The sequence below is a fragment of the Boleophthalmus pectinirostris genome, unplaced genomic scaffold, assembly GCF_026225935.1.
Source record: "Boleophthalmus pectinirostris isolate CB_2022bp ecotype Guang Dong unplaced genomic scaffold, ASM2622593v1 HiC_scaffold_5, whole genome shotgun sequence".
Classification (NCBI taxonomy): Eukaryota; Metazoa; Chordata; class Actinopteri; order Gobiiformes; family Gobiidae; genus Boleophthalmus; species Boleophthalmus pectinirostris.
Window position 1 is genome coordinate 23,576,928 of NW_026571404.1, and position 16,630 is coordinate 23,593,557.

The 16,630-nt window shown below is 38.1% G+C and overlaps 1 protein-coding gene across 4 annotated transcripts in view; it reads left to right on the forward strand.

Moving 5' to 3' along the window:
• Positions 1 to 16,630, forward strand: part of srbd1 (S1 RNA binding domain 1) — a 95,549-nt gene that overhangs the window by 569 nt on the left and 78,350 nt on the right. For all 4 annotated transcript variants that reach the window (XM_055162791.1, XM_055162793.1, XM_020921161.2 and 1 more), the window contains 14 exons: positions 8 to 365; positions 441 to 668; positions 741 to 907; positions 1,280 to 1,397; positions 1,580 to 1,718; positions 1,803 to 1,899; positions 1,980 to 2,151; positions 5,257 to 5,360; positions 5,454 to 5,561; positions 5,655 to 5,812; positions 7,879 to 7,969; positions 8,249 to 8,356; positions 14,760 to 14,851; positions 16,135 to 16,217. In XM_055162791.1, the coding sequence (XP_055018766.1) occupies positions 8 to 365; positions 441 to 668; positions 741 to 907; positions 1,280 to 1,397; positions 1,580 to 1,718; positions 1,803 to 1,899; positions 1,980 to 2,151; positions 5,257 to 5,360; positions 5,454 to 5,561; positions 5,655 to 5,812; positions 7,879 to 7,969; positions 8,249 to 8,356; positions 14,760 to 14,851; positions 16,135 to 16,217 (2,023 nt within the window). The remainder of the gene's footprint in view (positions 1 to 7; positions 366 to 440; positions 669 to 740; positions 908 to 1,279; positions 1,398 to 1,579; positions 1,719 to 1,802; positions 1,900 to 1,979; positions 2,152 to 5,256; positions 5,361 to 5,453; positions 5,562 to 5,654; positions 5,813 to 7,878; positions 7,970 to 8,248; positions 8,357 to 14,759; positions 14,852 to 16,134; positions 16,218 to 16,630) is intronic.

The following is a 16,630-nucleotide window of genomic DNA, read 5'->3' on the forward strand; positions in this document are numbered from 1 at the left end:
CTTATAGATCCTTTACTCAAACCATGAGTGAAGAGGAGAGTGAAGAGTGGATGCCATCAAAGTCAAGATCTAAGGCTCCCCGTAAACCTGTAGTCACAAAAGCAAAATCAAAGGAACCCAAAGTCCCTAAAGTGTCCAAGGAACCAAAGCCAAAGGTCCCCAGAAAACCTCCTGTAAAACGCAAACTGGACACTCCCAAGACTAGTCAGCCTCGTGAAGGTACTGGGTTACTTCAGACAAAACGAACAAGAACTGATACTGAGAAAAGTAATACTACTGTCCAGTATCAAAATGAACAGACAACAGCTGATGGCCTCAAAGGTGAGAAGTCAGATGAACCTAGGCCAGCCAAAATGAAGCAAGAGGTAAGAATTTAATGTAACAACTAAATCTATTGGAAGATGATCATTGCAGGGTACGTATGTTCCCTTTCTTTGTAGCGACTGTCATTCGCTGTGTCAGAAGCCCATCAGGAGAACAGATTTGTAGAGGAAGGGCCATCATCTCTTGACTATTCTGTAAAGAAAGAACAACAAGAAGATTTCACATTTGAAGATCCTTGTGTATTGAAGCAGGTGATAAGTGGCCAGCAACTTCCAGGCATTTTACGATCTCCTCTAGCCAAGTCTTTGAGGAATCAGCTCAACATGAATTGGGATCTAATAGAGGTAATTTATAGATACATCTGTCTGGCTTTTTTCCTTTCACATTCTAAGTAAACATTTTATTTTTCATCACAGGTTTTGTCCACTCTGACGAGTGTGGAGCGGTGGGTTTGTGTGAATATTGTGACACTACTGCAGGAGGAGAACACAGTGCCTTTTATGGTCCGTTATCGCAAAGATATGATTAATCACATGGATGCTGATGCTGTTAGGGATGTACAGTTGGTTTATGAGGACTTATGGTGAGTAATTAATTAAGTATACAATAATATCTACCAGTATTTACCCTTACAATGATTTTTCTTTCAAACATTCAACAATTTATAAGTTTATTTATATTATATTATATTAAAGTTTATATACGGTGCATATTGAATAGTTTCTGTGTTCATAGTGTATGTGTATGATTCCAAAGTGAGTAAAAAAAATATGCTAGATGAAATTCAACTAAGTAAATTGCATGTTGTTTGAGGACTTTCCACTAGATGGTGGTAGATGTCCAGAGTAATTCAGTAACATTTCAAAATTCTACACCCAAATTAAACACGTCTAAATTTCTTGGCTTGAAGATATGTTTATGTGTATACAAGCTCTTTTTTTGTTATTTTATTCAGTGCATTGGCTAAGAAGATTCAATCTATGATTCAGACCCTGAAGAAAGATGGGAATTTGACAGCGGAGCTTGAGCAAAACCTAAGAAACTGTAGATCTGCAGATGAACTGGATCATCTGGTAATACACATGTTAATTAATGGATACAATTTTCTATTATGTTACATGCCAGTAAACTAAAAGACAGTAATTTATGTTTAATAAAGCTTTTAACATAACAGTTACAATCATATTACCTGTTATTTACTGCCCTTGTCATTTAAATACTGACAACAACACTCTTTTTTAAAATTGTATTTTAGTATACTCCATACAAAAAAGGCAGTAAATTAACAAAGGCTCGCAGGGCTAAAGCACTTGGTCTTGAAGAGGCTGCTTCTACCCTTTTGGAAAGCCCACACATGTTGAACTTGCATAAATGGGTTCAGCCTGGTACTGAGGGTAAGAGATTGTTAAAGATTATTTAGATTGTTTTTGTGTATGTTGTGAGGACATCTAACAGGGATTTATTCTAATCATATGCAGGCCTTTCAACTGTTGGAGAAGTAGCCACTGGAGTTGAGCATATATTGGCTGATATGATGGCCAAAGACCCTGACACCTTAACTTATGTGAAAGACCTGTAAGATAACACCAAGGCAACTTAAATTTAATGTATTCACTTCTTTCATACTAATATTTAAATTGTAAAAAAAAATCCAGGTGTGAGAAAAGCCACATCACAATTCAGTCAACTGTGTCTAAAACTGCACTAAAAGACAAAGAGCCAAATCATTCAAAGCCTGGGTTACAACAAAACAAAAAACAAGACATGGACAAATTCAGCCTTTATTTTGACTTCACCTGCAGCATTCAGCGCATCCAGCCTCACCAGGTAACTATGCAGACATGTTGCAAATGTTATACTTTTGAATCTTAAGATATAAAGCATTTATAAATCTTGACAAAATGTATCACTAAAGCATTTGAAATGATGATTAATGCAACAAGAACTCAAGTGCCTTCTATAAGTGCATATAGATATGCAGCCTGTTCATCTGTCTTAATAAGAGGTATTTAGTTTGTCTGCAGGTAGTCCAAAATTTAGCTTTTAGACTCTTTATTGCCCCTTAATTTCCTGTTTCGTACAGAATAAACCTGAATCAAGTTCAGAGATCTTCATGGGCGGGCTATTGCATACATTATGAACTTGATCAAATTCTATGCTTTTGTTGGTGGCTTGAAAAGCTGTTTTTATTGTAGGCTATGACGCACTCTTAAAAACTTTAAAAAATATATATATATACTTTGATTCTTGATGGAAGTTTTCTTTTCTTTTTTTTTATATGCTGTGCATTCTTTTCTGGGATGAATGCAATGCTTCAATACTAAACTGAACTTTTTTAACTATCAAACTTGTATGTTGCTAAACAAATCTGTACATCTGGGTTTGTGGCTGTCCCAGTACATGCCTCTTCTGAATGTTAGTCATGTCATGTGCAGTTAGCCTGCTCTGAGCCTTCATACTTACCCCTCCTGTGCTATGCGCTGCCCCCTGTGTGCCGGTAGTGACTGGTGGGTTACTCAGAGTTGGTCCTAGGCCTCTTGTGTCACCACAGCTTCCATCACCAGTCGCCTCTCTGCCGCACCACACTCTTTGGCAGGGTGCTCTGGCCTGAAGTCATCCTAATACGCACACATAGACTGAGGCACACACACACACATTTACCCTGCAAGTCCCCTCATTCCCTCCTCTTAACATATGTGACATGTCCCCTGCCGACATGCCATTGGATTAGGAGGCCTTGATTGACAGGCGCTCTCTTGTAGTGACAGCTTCTGCTGTTGGGCCCACAGGCAGCTGGAAGGAGGGGAGAGAGGGAGGGGGCAGCACTGAGTGCCAGTGAATGACGTTGAGTTGCGTCCATTACTTCTCTCTCTCTCTCGTACTTGTGCCCAATCTGACTGCAGCCCTGGTTTTGCACACCTCCCCTTACCCCCCATCTCCAATGCAAGGTATTTAATTCGATGACTCGCCTTTGTCACGGAGTGTTAATCCACAGGCGGCTGTGACCCTGCGAGCTGTCAGATTCCGGCTAAAACAAACCTTTCGAGCCGTCAACTCAGCAGCAAGGAGAATAGGTGGGAGATGTGTTTTGACAGGAGACTTGTGTGGAAGCACTCAGTTCTCCATTAGTTGTCAATTTTTTAAAATCCCTAACTACTGATTTGTTACAAAAATACAGATTGTAGAATCAGAAATTGAAGTTTTACCGGTCTGTGATGTTTGCACCCCAAAAATTACCTAATGAAGAGTGTTTAAATTCATTATTTCCATCTTCACGTTACTAAATATAATTGAAAGTGTTTGTGTCCTAAAGGATTAAAGATAGGCGTATTTATGTCCTGAATGCAGTATGCCAGAGAGGATTCAAAGCTTCTTTAGCTTACAGCAACAGGAAGTGGTCATGCCACAGTAGATTTGTTGATTGTGCAGCAGGAGATTTTTAATTTGACTTGCTTTGTGATCTAATGATGGTTTAACACTTGGGCTATATTCATAGACTTGTCACACTTAGTTGGACTATGAGTCCTCTCTAGTTCTACTTTATTGGTACAGTATCAGATGTTTTAATTTATTTCATATTTATGGACTGAAAATCCAATTGTATACATATGAGCAGCTTTGACTGACTGAATCTCCTAGTAAACTTCTTGTTGTGAAATGTATGCTTTGTGTATCGTTGGAGTGATAGACGTGTGTATGAAAATATTATTCCAAACAGAGGGTGAGATAGCCAAAGAGATGGAGTGGACTTGTCCTGGCACACTTCCTTGGCTTAGGGGCGAAAGAAAATGTGATGGAGCATCTATGAAAGACTGTCTGGTCTCATCAAGATTTGGCCAGTACCACGCTACCTGTCACTCCTGCCTCATCTAAATCAAGAGCGCACACCTCTTACCCCATCTCACAGAGTGTCTGTGTCCAGATCACCCTATGTCTCCTGCCACTGACTCGTCTCACACAGAAAGTGAGGAATGTACACAAGGGCTTCTGGGGGTTCATAATACCAATCATGAAATGAAGAACTCATTGTAACGTGTGTTGCTTTTATATGGTCTCCGCATGTATATTAGAACATTTAAACAGACCTCATGCTTGTAAGCAGTAAAATGCTTTTATTAATTTCAATTTTTATAATAATTTTAAATGTAATATTTTTCTAGTGCTAAAGAATGTGAATGTGATCTGGCAAATATCTGGAACAGTTCAACAACTCTTTTGGCCTATTCTCCATCTCACCACTCACCCAGCAAAAGTGCTCTAATACTAACTGACTTATAAATGTTACACTTGTGGATGCAAACTTTGGTCAATAGACTGTTTGGGTCGTGTGTAGTTTGATGGAAATAGTTTGAGAAATCTCATCACAGTCACTGTGTGTGCCTGAGGCTGAAACATGCCAAAAGAAACTAAGTCCAACTTTCATCATAATTCAGGCGATGCTGCTGCTTTAATTCTGCTTTGTGCCATTAGCTGTGTTTTACATCTATTTGTCGTTAGTTTGTTGTTGTTATGGTTGCAGCCACACTTGTGTAGGTTGGTGGGGTACACCTTGCAGTCTTAGTGCTGATGGTGGGATTGTGGGGCATTTGTCAGCTCTCTTCTTCCGCTTGGGCTCCAGATTGACATCTTGTTTGTAGCTCTGTTTTGTGTTGAGCAAAAGGTTCCTCATGAAAAGGTCATACACTGACTAGTGTTTGCATAACAGAATGTAACAGGGCCTTTGAGGCTGCCCGGAACATAACACTACACATATTCGTCAATGATTTCATAGATGTAGATGGAAATATATAAAAAATAAATAGATAGACATTTATATGTTCTGTGAAAGTTATATGTGCTGCATTCTTTAAGATGTTGAATTTCTATATTTGATTTGTACTTGACTATTTCCATGCAAATGCAATCAAACCATTTGAATTGTCTTATGTTTAGACGCTGGCGATTAATCGAGGGGAGAGTCTGAAAATACTGTCAGTGAAGATGAACATCCCTGACAGAGTGAAGACTGACTTCACTACGTGGTGTATTAACAACAGGTCAGATAAGTAGAATTCCATATTAAAATGCTAAAAAATAATATATACTAAAAAATACTATACAAAAAAACTCAATAATCATGTTTTACTCAGATGGAGATCAAAGACCTTTGCCAGTGAGGAGATCCGAGTTATCATTAAGAATGCAGTAGAGGACTCTTATAAGAGACTCATTTTGCCTTTCCTAACCAGATGTTACAGGTACAGGTGATTTTTGGTAAAAAAAAAATATATATATATGTATAACATATTCGCTTTATTATTTTGCTATTGAAATACTGTTTTTTCCTTCAGGACCAAACTTACAACGTCAGCAGAGAAAGAGTCTATTGCTATGTTTGTTCGTAATCTCCGCCAGCGTCTCCTGGCTGGACCAGTCCGGGGCTGTGTGCTTATGGGTGTGGACCCAGGATTCAAACACGGCTGTAAGGTGGCAATCCTATCCCCTACAAGTAAGTCAGCTCCATTACTTTGCAGAAATACTGTGGCCAGTATTTTACAGTATTCTCTGTGAGCATCATGTCACAGCTTGTAACACAGCAGGTGCGTTTCAAACTGTGTTATGGTGGAAGCCCCTCCCTGTGTGATTGACTGTTTCTCTCCAGCACAATTACAAGTCACAAAAATGGAATTTGTCGAGATACTATTCATCTTTAGACCTATTTTAAATAAATATAATTAGGGGTGTCAAATTATCACGTTAATTGTTGTTAATTAATTACAGTCATATTTAGCGCGTTATGTTTTTTAATTGCGTTAATCTCATTTTTAATCTCTAACTTTACTGTTTCTGTATGCGAGTTGCTTTATTATAAAATCTATTTTTATGTGCTGTTGGGACAACAGTACACACACAAAAAAAACATATTTATATATTTTTTTATTTCGGTAATTCCACTCATTGCCGGAAACCCACACAAAACGCGCGCAGTAAGAGCGATGTAAACGTCATGTTAATGTTTACGGCGTCAGTCGCACAATGGACGAGGTCGAAGAGCCAGTAGAACAGAGGCAGCAGTGCACAGGTAAAAACGCATTCGTGTCTTGGAAATTATTCTCCCGACGTGAAATATAAAAGAAAATAACAAATATAAAATCGCCTACAACTTAAACGTCACTGGTGAAAACAACCTGCATAGGCTCATGATGTCTGCACTACTGTCCTATAGTGACCTGCCACATGAGGGGATACGCACACAAACACAAACACACACCTTCATCATCATCATTAACCTGAGAACGCGCGGACCACGTTTCCGTTGCTGCGCGAACACCGCTGTCCTCCCGTGCGCCGCGTACGTTTTCTCGCGTACGCTAACCACGCTTCCTCCTGTGCACCTCTAAACCAGCACTAACACCAAGACTAAAACCGGGAGTAACCCAGTCCAGGACTAAACCAGGACTAAACCAGATCTAAACCAGGACTAAACCAGGACTAAACCAGGACTAAACCAGAACTAAAACCAGAACTAAAACCAGGTCTAAACCACATCTAAACCAGGACTAAACCAGAACTAAAACCAGAACTAAAACCAGGTCTAAACCAGGTCTAAACCAGGTCTAAACCAGGTCTAAACCAGGACTAAACCAGGACTAAACCAGGACTAAACCAGAACTAAAACCAGAACTAAAACCAGGTCTAAACCAGGTCTAAACCAGGTCTAAACCAGGTCTAAACCAGGTCTAAACCAGGACTAAACCAGAACTAACACCAGGACTAAAATCAGGACTAACCCATACCAGGACTAAACTAGGACTAAAGTAGGACTAAAGCAGGTCTAAACCAGGACTAACACCAGTGATCTCATATCTCATATAAAGCATTTCTCTATCAATAATATTTTTAATATGGTTAAGGAAAGACTGGACTTTTTATTGTGTTTAAGTAGACAAAAGTTATTATGTTCAGATTTCCTAGTCTTTGCTACTTTACAGCAAACAGTTTCTTATTCATGGAGACTTGGGCTCAACAGCCAATTTGAAGAGAACAAACAAGAACAACATTTGCAGGATGCAGTTGCTACATTCATGTAGTTTTAAAAAGCATGACAATATCAAGTAATCCAAAGTATTCAAATTACGTTACTCACTTTAAGTAATTAAATGGATTAAGTTACAAACTACATTTTGGGATATGTAATCTGTAGGGGAATACATTTTAAAAGTAACCTTCCCAACACTGCAGATTAGTAATAGCAATAATAATGATGATACTGTGGAATGTAAGTGACTGCATCTGTTAAAGTTTGTTAAACAATAAATGACTTTATAAAGTCACTTTTTTTTGTTCTATATCAGTCTTTTGATCTGCCACAATAATGTAATAAAGAATTTAAATGAAAATACCTCAAATTGAAGGCTTTTCTCAGCATTTTTTAGGTGAGATTAAAAAGAGATGAATTAGATTAATTAATTACAGATCATAATTAATTAATCTCTCCATTTTTTTTATCGCATGACAGCACTAAATATAATAGCACAAAATACATGACATGTCCCTGTTTCTGTCATCTCTCAGGTCAAATTCTCCATACTGATGTGTTCTACCTGCACAATTCTGGCAAGAACCAAGAAGCTGAAAAGCTGCGCCACCTTCTGATTAAATATGGGTATAACTGGTTACTGCTTTAGGATGGTTTTACAGTTATTAATAGACAATACTACAAACAATTAGCTTGGAATTATTTGTTGTTGCTAATAATTTCTTTTATATAACAACCTTAATAAGTTCAATTTATAGACAGACACACTGCCCTAAAGTGCTGCACATGTTAAATGAACCTGGATACAAATATAATGAAATTGTAAAAATGTCAATAGACAGTTTGATACTTAAAAAAAACTAAACAATTATTATTAATAGTACTGAATAATTATTTTGCTTTCAGGTGTACAAAGATTGTGATTGGCAATGGGACAGCATGTCGTGAAACAGAGTCATTCTTTACTGATCTCATCTCCAGACATTACTTCCACCCTTTGGATGTATCCTACTGGTAAGCCCTTATTGGTTGTGTAATTTTGTCTACAGCTGTTCTTTCACTTTCAACTACCGTAAATGTTACTATAACTATAGTATTATACAAATATGCATCATTAAAAAAATAGTATTTACTTATAATAAGTTTCAGGCATATAAAGAAACATCAGTAAATTGACCATATACTGCTTCCCAGGGAAAAGCATTGTAAAAATGTCTAAATATGGTTACATTTCTCCCGAACTGGTTTAGATTTATTGTTTTGGTTTAAATACAAAATTGAAAGAGATGTGAGGAAAGAGCAGGAATGCATCTCTTAAACAAGCATTATCTGTTAAGGCCACGTGAACTTTGTTGGTTCAGTTAAACAGACCCTTCTGGTCCGTGTTGTATTCTACTGTTAACTCAGACCAGTCAGACACAACTTCACTGAACCTTGGTCCAAACACAGAAACCGCACGCCTCTCCCCACTTCACCTTTTTCTGTCCCTGCCCTCGCTTCTGTGCATGTTTGCTGACTTGAGCTTTGTTGGATTTCTGCTTTTGTATACGGTGTCCACAGCCTCTATGGATACATTTGATACATTTAAACAGCTCATACAGTTTCTGTAATAATGATTTTATATCTAGTGACATTTATACAAGCATGACTACACTCTTTTCTTTTAAGGGCAGTTAATATGGCAGATACTATGTCACTGTTTTTTCTGAGCCATTGGCATTTAATGTTTTGTAGAATGTACAAATCTTTGAATTGTCTTTGATAGTTCTGGCCCCACTTACGTCACTTTGGCCAAGGCAAAAACATATAATAATAGTAGGCCAAGTATGGGTTTGAAAATACAAACTCAAACATATGTTTTTTGTTTTGTTTTCCATGTGAATTCAGTTTATGTTGTTTTGGCATAGTTTTGGAACCCATTCAGATGATGGAAATATTGTAAACATTTTAGAGTAGATAAATGGCCATAGAAAACAAATGTTTTAATATTTAAGTGTATTTTTTTATTAAAACAATTGCTCAATCTCTAAATAAAATAGCTATTTCTCCCCCTTACAAATAAACTGTTTTGTAAACACATGCTGTGTTATTGTAAATAGCCAGTGCCTCTCAGCCTTGACAGTTGAGTTCATTAGGAAGCTCTGGCTCATTCAGAGCGTCTGCTTCTTGTCTACCGATGAGCCTTCACTGTTGCTGTCCACAACCCCTGCCTCTCTCTCTTTTTCTCTATTTATCCCTATCTCCCTCTCTTCCCTCCTCCCTCTTGTCTTTTTCTCTGTCCTTCTGCCTCACTGCTCAGCTGGAATGACAGCCAGAAATGGCTGCCTGTGGGACCCAGCAGTTGTGTGTGTATGTGTGTGCGGACCAATGTGATTCACTGTAAATATAAATATTATCTATAATATAGATAATGCGATACACTGAATCCTAACTCAGATCTAATACATAAATATAATGTATTAGATCAGATTGTTTATGTATTTAAAACCTTTACCCTTAGCATATCTACAGAAACAGATAATATTCAAGAGAGTAATTGTAAAATCTGCCGAGCAGCGAACCATTAACAGTAACCAACTAAGATCACTCTATGAAGCCTCATAGAGAGCCTCAGTTACTTGTCACAGATTTTACTCATTTTAAAGCTCTCTTGACATTATCTTCAATAAATCTTTGAAAATAAATCTTGATGATTGTGGGATTAGGATTGTTAGACCTGCTGCCATCAGCACACCACCCACCAAGCAGCTTGGTGTAGGCTTTTCTTTTGGTTCTTTGATGCACCACTTCAACTTGACCTTGTCTGTCATTGTGTTTTAGCTCTGACTGGTAGAGCACTTTGTCACAGCTGATAAGATGACCCTCAGATATTCAGCAAAGGAGAGACAGGCTGTTATGTGTTAAAATCCATTCTGTTATCAAAGCACTGGTGTGTCTTTGATATGTAAAATAACGTTTTAGAGCCCATTTCCGAATCAGATCATTAAAACACCTTATCCAATCAAATATGTGGATTTCAAAATAATGTGCCAGAAATAAATAACCTGTATGTTACTTTACTGATGTTACTATTGGTTCTAAATAGGATTACCCACAAATTCCAATGGGCATTTCCAGAAGACACAGGCTGTAAATAAACCAGTATCAGAAAGGCCTGATTTGATATTGTTATTCACTTTTTTCACAAGTATTTTAATGAACATTAAAATTTAATTGTTTTGGACCAACCAAATCCAGTTTGGTCCTTGGATCTGAAAAATCTTTTTGGGGGGGATCTTCAATCTCATAGTGGAACTGAGAAGGTCATATACTCACACATGCTTGTGACAGAATTATACAATGTCTCTCTGGACATGATCAGGTGGCATTCTTGGATCAGGAATATTTGTAGAGAATTTTATGCTTGTATCATTTAGCCAAAAATTGTCTTAGGCTAATAGTGGAGTAGACAATCATTGAGTTAATAGCACATTTTCATGTGGAACAACTCTTTGAGACCCCATACAGTGCATACAGTAAATGCTGAGTCCTTGAGTGTCTGGCCCTGTGCTCCCGTTGGGATGAGATCATTATTACTGTCCAGCTGTAGAGCTGGGGGTCAGTGGCAGAGCCTATATTCATGTGTATCTGTCTCGGCCTGTGTCCCACCGTGCTCCCAGGGCCCTGGTGATGAACATAGTGTGGCAGGACCAGTCATCACTGAGCTACAGCAGGCATTTAGGCATCAGCCATGATTTAAGAGCTGCAAGGAGGAGGTGTAAAGGGACACATGCACTCTGAGGCGGTCAGCGCTCCTGTTTCACTTGTGTTTTATATAGACATTCAGTTATGCAGATACAGTAGAAAGTTAGTACCCCTATTGATTTCAGATTAGTTTGCATTTTTAACACATAAAATGTTTCTGATCATCAAACCATTTGTATATCTATTTTTTTAGGTTGGATTTCACTTTGGATTATGTTTTTTTTAAGATTTCAGCTTCAGCCCCTAATGCTAATTAAGCCGAGGTGAGACCAGTGAAATTGAACTCAGCCTTCCAAAAACTGTGGTTCATCACAAGGCATAATTACACTTCCACACATCGGGTTGTACTTATCTTAATATAGAAAGTAATTCATAATAATTAAACTGCATTTTATGTTTATATATTATTTTTATATATCATATATAAAAAGGAAATATGCAAATACTTTTCTTGCAAGTTGCATACAGTTGGAGTAACCCCACTGGGTGAACATTAATGTGTTGCAGTCATGATTAATGTTATTCATTTATACCATAAAGATATTCTTATATAAGTGCAGTGTCAAGCCATGATATGCCCTGCTTTATGTCTAGATCAGCATAAAAACTATTACAATGATGTTAGGTATCTTTGCTGTTACTGCATTTAGTAAATTAAATAAATGCATGAAAATAAAGTTTAAATAAAACTACTCAACATTCATCGTTGCTCCAGAACATCTTTAAATGCAGCAGTGTTTTGTGTCCCATATCTCTCCTCTGCCACCAGTCCTCCCTCCCTTAGGGTTTGACTGTTTTAGGGGACAGTCCTGTTGTACAGCTTGTAGGAGGAGTGTGTGTACTTGTAGTTTTAGTTGTGAGTTGATTGCTGTCTGTGTATTTGTGTTTATGTGTGGCATGAGTGCAGGCCTTTCTCCTCCAGATTGACATAAGTGTCTTTGAGGCTTTGCTCTTTTCAGATGTGCTTTAGCCTGGCAGTTGGACTTTTGTGTGTGTGTGTGTGTGTGTGTGTGTGTGCGTGTGCGTGCGTGTGTTTGTGTGTGTGTGTGCACTGTAGCAGTGGACTTGTGTGAGTGTTTGCTATAGCAGTTGGACTTACGCGTGTATGTGTGTGTCCACGCTGTGGTGCCTTGGAGCTCCTTACTAGAGACTGACGGCCCCTGACACCTGCCATTTGGACGCTTTTCTCTGTGAAAAATGTCATCGTCCTCAGAGCCGACGTGTGTGTGTGCGTCTGTGTGGCTGACTTGGTGCCTCCCTCAGTTTGTCCGCCTCGGGTCAAGCTTTGCAGCTGACTGAACAATGGAGCCAAGCTGTTTGAGCAGCTGGGACAGACAAACTTCTGTGAGTGTAGATGTAGATTCTCCAGACTCTTCAGACTTTATCCTCATGTTATTGACAAATAGTAAAAGTGAAAACCTTTTGTTTTTTTCTTCTGTTTGTCTCTTTTGATCTGCGTTTTGTATTTATTGAATTTGCTATGAATTAAAATGTTTAGCCATTATGCCACAATAACTGTAAAACAGGATCCCCGCCCCCAAAAAATTATATATACATTATTACATGAGTTGGAATAAATAAATGAAAAAAAAAATGTCATTCTGTATTTCAAAAGTTGATAGGTTGATAGCAATTATCATGACTGGCTTATTCAGAATACAATTTAAGTTATGCAAGTACCTCATCATATTCTGGGGCCACTTCCCTTGTTTCTGGTTGGAATTCTTGCACACATTTATTCATCAAATGTTGTCATATATTGTAATGAATGAGCTGACCTAAAATTTAAAAGTTATATTTGGTCAAAAATATAATAAAGTAAGGGCAGCTTATGGTGAAGATTTTCCCCACTTCTGCTTGTTGCAGTCTTCATCAGGTCATGGCTTTGCCCTTGTTCTTTTTGACTGATCTGATGAGCTGTTTTTAATTTAGATTAGGGCTACAAGTGCCAGAAGGCTACAATGAGGTATCAAAGTGTGTATCCATCTCCCTGAGTATGTGTTGTGTAGTGGGGCAGTGAGGGTCAGTCATTATTACTCTGTGTCTCGTGGCTCTGTCTCAAAGATGACCTGTTTAGAATGGCCGTTTGTGACTTTGCCCCAGGACGAGACAGGGCTCAAGGCTCTGTTCATGTGGATAGTGCTGATAGAAATAAGGAGTGGATGAATAAATGACAACCCCAAGGCCCACCAGGTCATCACTTTACACCAAGAGGCTATTGACATTGTCCACACATCAGCTATCCATGGGCTTTGGCCACAGAGACGGGGAGCAGATAACCTTCTGGTGGCTGCCACACTAATGTTCGCGCTATGGCAACAAGGATGCGGTAATGATGAGAGCTTTGAGCTGTATCTGTGACAGTACTGTTACCCAGCTGCCCTACTGGCCAACTTAATTAGGTTGGACATGATAGGGACTAGTGGCCATTTATACAAATAATTTGTCTCTGCTTTTTTAAATGTAGCTACTTTATTGAAATTCAAATTGAAAAACTGCAGTCTATTCTCTCAGTGAGGCCTTGACAACAAAGTGTAGGTCTGGTGGATTCGAATTGAATTGAGTGGTTTACATGTGAAAAGCATGCTTTGTTTGACGTGTGCATAATTTTGTTTTGGTGTGCATGCATATGTAGGATGAGCCTAATGACCAGTGCTCCTCTGACCTCGCTGAAGGTCATGTGCCAGTGCTCGTTAACAGCGTCACCATGGCGATATGTCAGCTGTCAGGACGACGAGTGAAAGCTGACAAAACAAAGAGGCAATGAATAGAGACAATACTGAATATAAGGAGGACATGTTAATTTAAATGTGATTGTCATCAGACATCTTGTGCCACTCCTCATTAAGGAGTTATTCTTAATTGGCAAGGTTACTGAGAGTCCAGGCCCCTGGGTCAGCCCGTTTGTCTGTTTACGTATCAGGGAAGAGTATCCACCACTATGGGGATTGAAGAGGTTCTGACCTACTCAGTCAGAGGAAAATGCCCCTGTTCACGCTATGTATTGGCATTATTTCTATGCAGCAAACAAATAAAGAGCTAAACATTTTGTTGCCATCTCTTTTAGTACTGACTTCAGATCACTATCACATCTTCCCATTCAGTGATACATTACAGAATGTTTTCTGAAGAATATAATAAATTCTACATTCTACATTATCCATAATTTATTGGTCACATGAGTTATAACCATGGAATTTTTTTTTTAACTAAAATATTTTAATTCTGATATTCTGTATATTTAGTAATTATTATTATTATTATTTTTTTTAAAACATAAAAAACTAATGTTTACAGTTTTTATTCAATGGAAAAAGTTGCACATCTGAATTAAAATGAAAAGAATAAAATATTTAGATTTGAACTCATGCCAAGATATGCAACAATGTAAAATCCATTTTACAGTGACATGTCTTTGTGACTAAAAAGTCAACTGCAGTACTTTAAATGACCTCAAGAGGTCAGCAGTAACATATGAATAGAAGCTGGAAAGTTGTAGCTGCAAACTGAGCTCTGATTTCCAGACAAAATTTGAAGATATTTGTATTAACCACATAGATTTGCGTAGACCTAAGGAGAATGTATGCATTATTTTATGTAGTTAAATGTTATTCTAATTTTGCGTAGTACCTAACTGACCAAATGAACATGTGATCTTCTCTCTCTATCTTAGTATAACCAATGAGGCAGGAGCTTCAATCTACAGTGTCAGTCCTGAGGCTGTCAAAGAAATGCCAGACCTGGATCCTAATCTAAGGAGTGCAGGTATGCTCAGTGTCATTCAGCATAGATGTATAGTTTGTGTGAAAATTAAAGCACTAAAGCAAGAGCAAATGCACACCATTAACAGACATCCTATGTCATATTCCTATTGATATTGACCTATTTCCCTGCTGCCTCTAACTTGTTTCATCCACTTCTTTGACACACCAAAATTAATAGTACACGCTATATAAACGATTGCTTGGGATTTTGGTGAACAAATGTTTTCTACAGACTTCCCGTTTGAAAGCAGTAAATGGAGTGCGGCTGGATTATTCCTCACTAGTTTCCTGTGGTCAGCAGCTCAGAGCCATACTTATACCCTTAATGAAAGCCAGCAGAAATACACAGGTTTTGACTCTTGGGCAGATTAAACAGAGAATGTTCTTGAATTGTGTTTTGCATGGTGTTGTATTTTATGGTATGAAATACATTTGACTCTGACATGCTTTAATTTAGTGCACCACAGAGACACCTAGTGGTCAGCATGGTTCACAGTCCTTAGACCACATACAATATAAAAAGTGCAATTCAGCATCACATTTTTTATGCATTTAATAAACTATTATATCATAGCTTTAACTTAGCCTTGTTCTATTTTGAGCCTTCATCCTGACATCTCGTGTATATAAACTGTGAGTGCTGGTCCTTTTTGCTCTACTTTCTCTTTAATTTCATCTGAGTTTAGTTTTAGGGCTTCAGATAAGTGCTGCAGAGTCACTGGAATCCATTTACAAATAAGTGCGAAGAAGTTTTTCAGAAAAAGAGAGAAGAATATAGGATCATTTTGGTGGTGTACAGAGCAAGGCCAGGGCTGAAACTCCATCCCTGTCTAAATATTATCTCAGGCAGCAGCCTCCCACCGCAGCCAGAGCCCAGAGCGGAGAACCAGTGATTCCAGACATATTGCCTCTGTTACATCCCCATTTCTTTGTCTTTTCTACCTTGACAATTTAATTCTCTTAACGCAATGTTCCAGTACAGAAAATGTGTGCATTAAAACTGGTTCAACCAACAAAGAATGGCGTTATATTAGTGTTGTAACAGGTTTATGACTAAGCCTAAAACAGGGTCAGAAGGGTGATCAAAAAGCCTACTTAAATTATCATTATTGGGGGTGGCAAATTACAATTAGGTTTAGCCTACCCTTAGGCCAGCTTTGTAATGATCATATTCTCTAATTATACCTGATAATATGCATTTGCATTTGCAATAACCAATGTGATTAAGCTTTACAGGGGACTGTGCATAATGCCCCCTGACAATAATACATCTTTGTTGTGCAGTGTCTATTGGACGACGAGTTCAAGATCCAATGGCTGAGCTTGTGAAAATTGATCCTAAACACATTGGCATTGGCACATACCAAGTAAGTGCCTTTGTTTTTCAGTAGAAATACATATGATGAAAATAGTGTCTAAGATATCTAAAACAATGAAACATCTTTTATATAAAACAAAAAAAAAAGCATATTTTTGACATTTTCTTTTTTCCAATGAAAAATACATACAGTGTATCAATGAACAAAAAAAGCATTTGAATGGTTGTTGAAACAGATATTTTCTCATAAAATAAATAAACTTAGCTTGATTTGACACAAAAGAAGGTCAAATTGTCTTAGTGTTTGTGTTTGTGTGATGGGACCCGGGCCCTTGTCTCTCATCACATTCTGACTGGACTCCCTGGGGTGCCTGGGTTTCTGCACCTCCCGCCCTCAGATCATGTGACTAGGTCAACAAATGATAATATAACCGGCTAAATAAACTTTGGGTGCTGACAGAT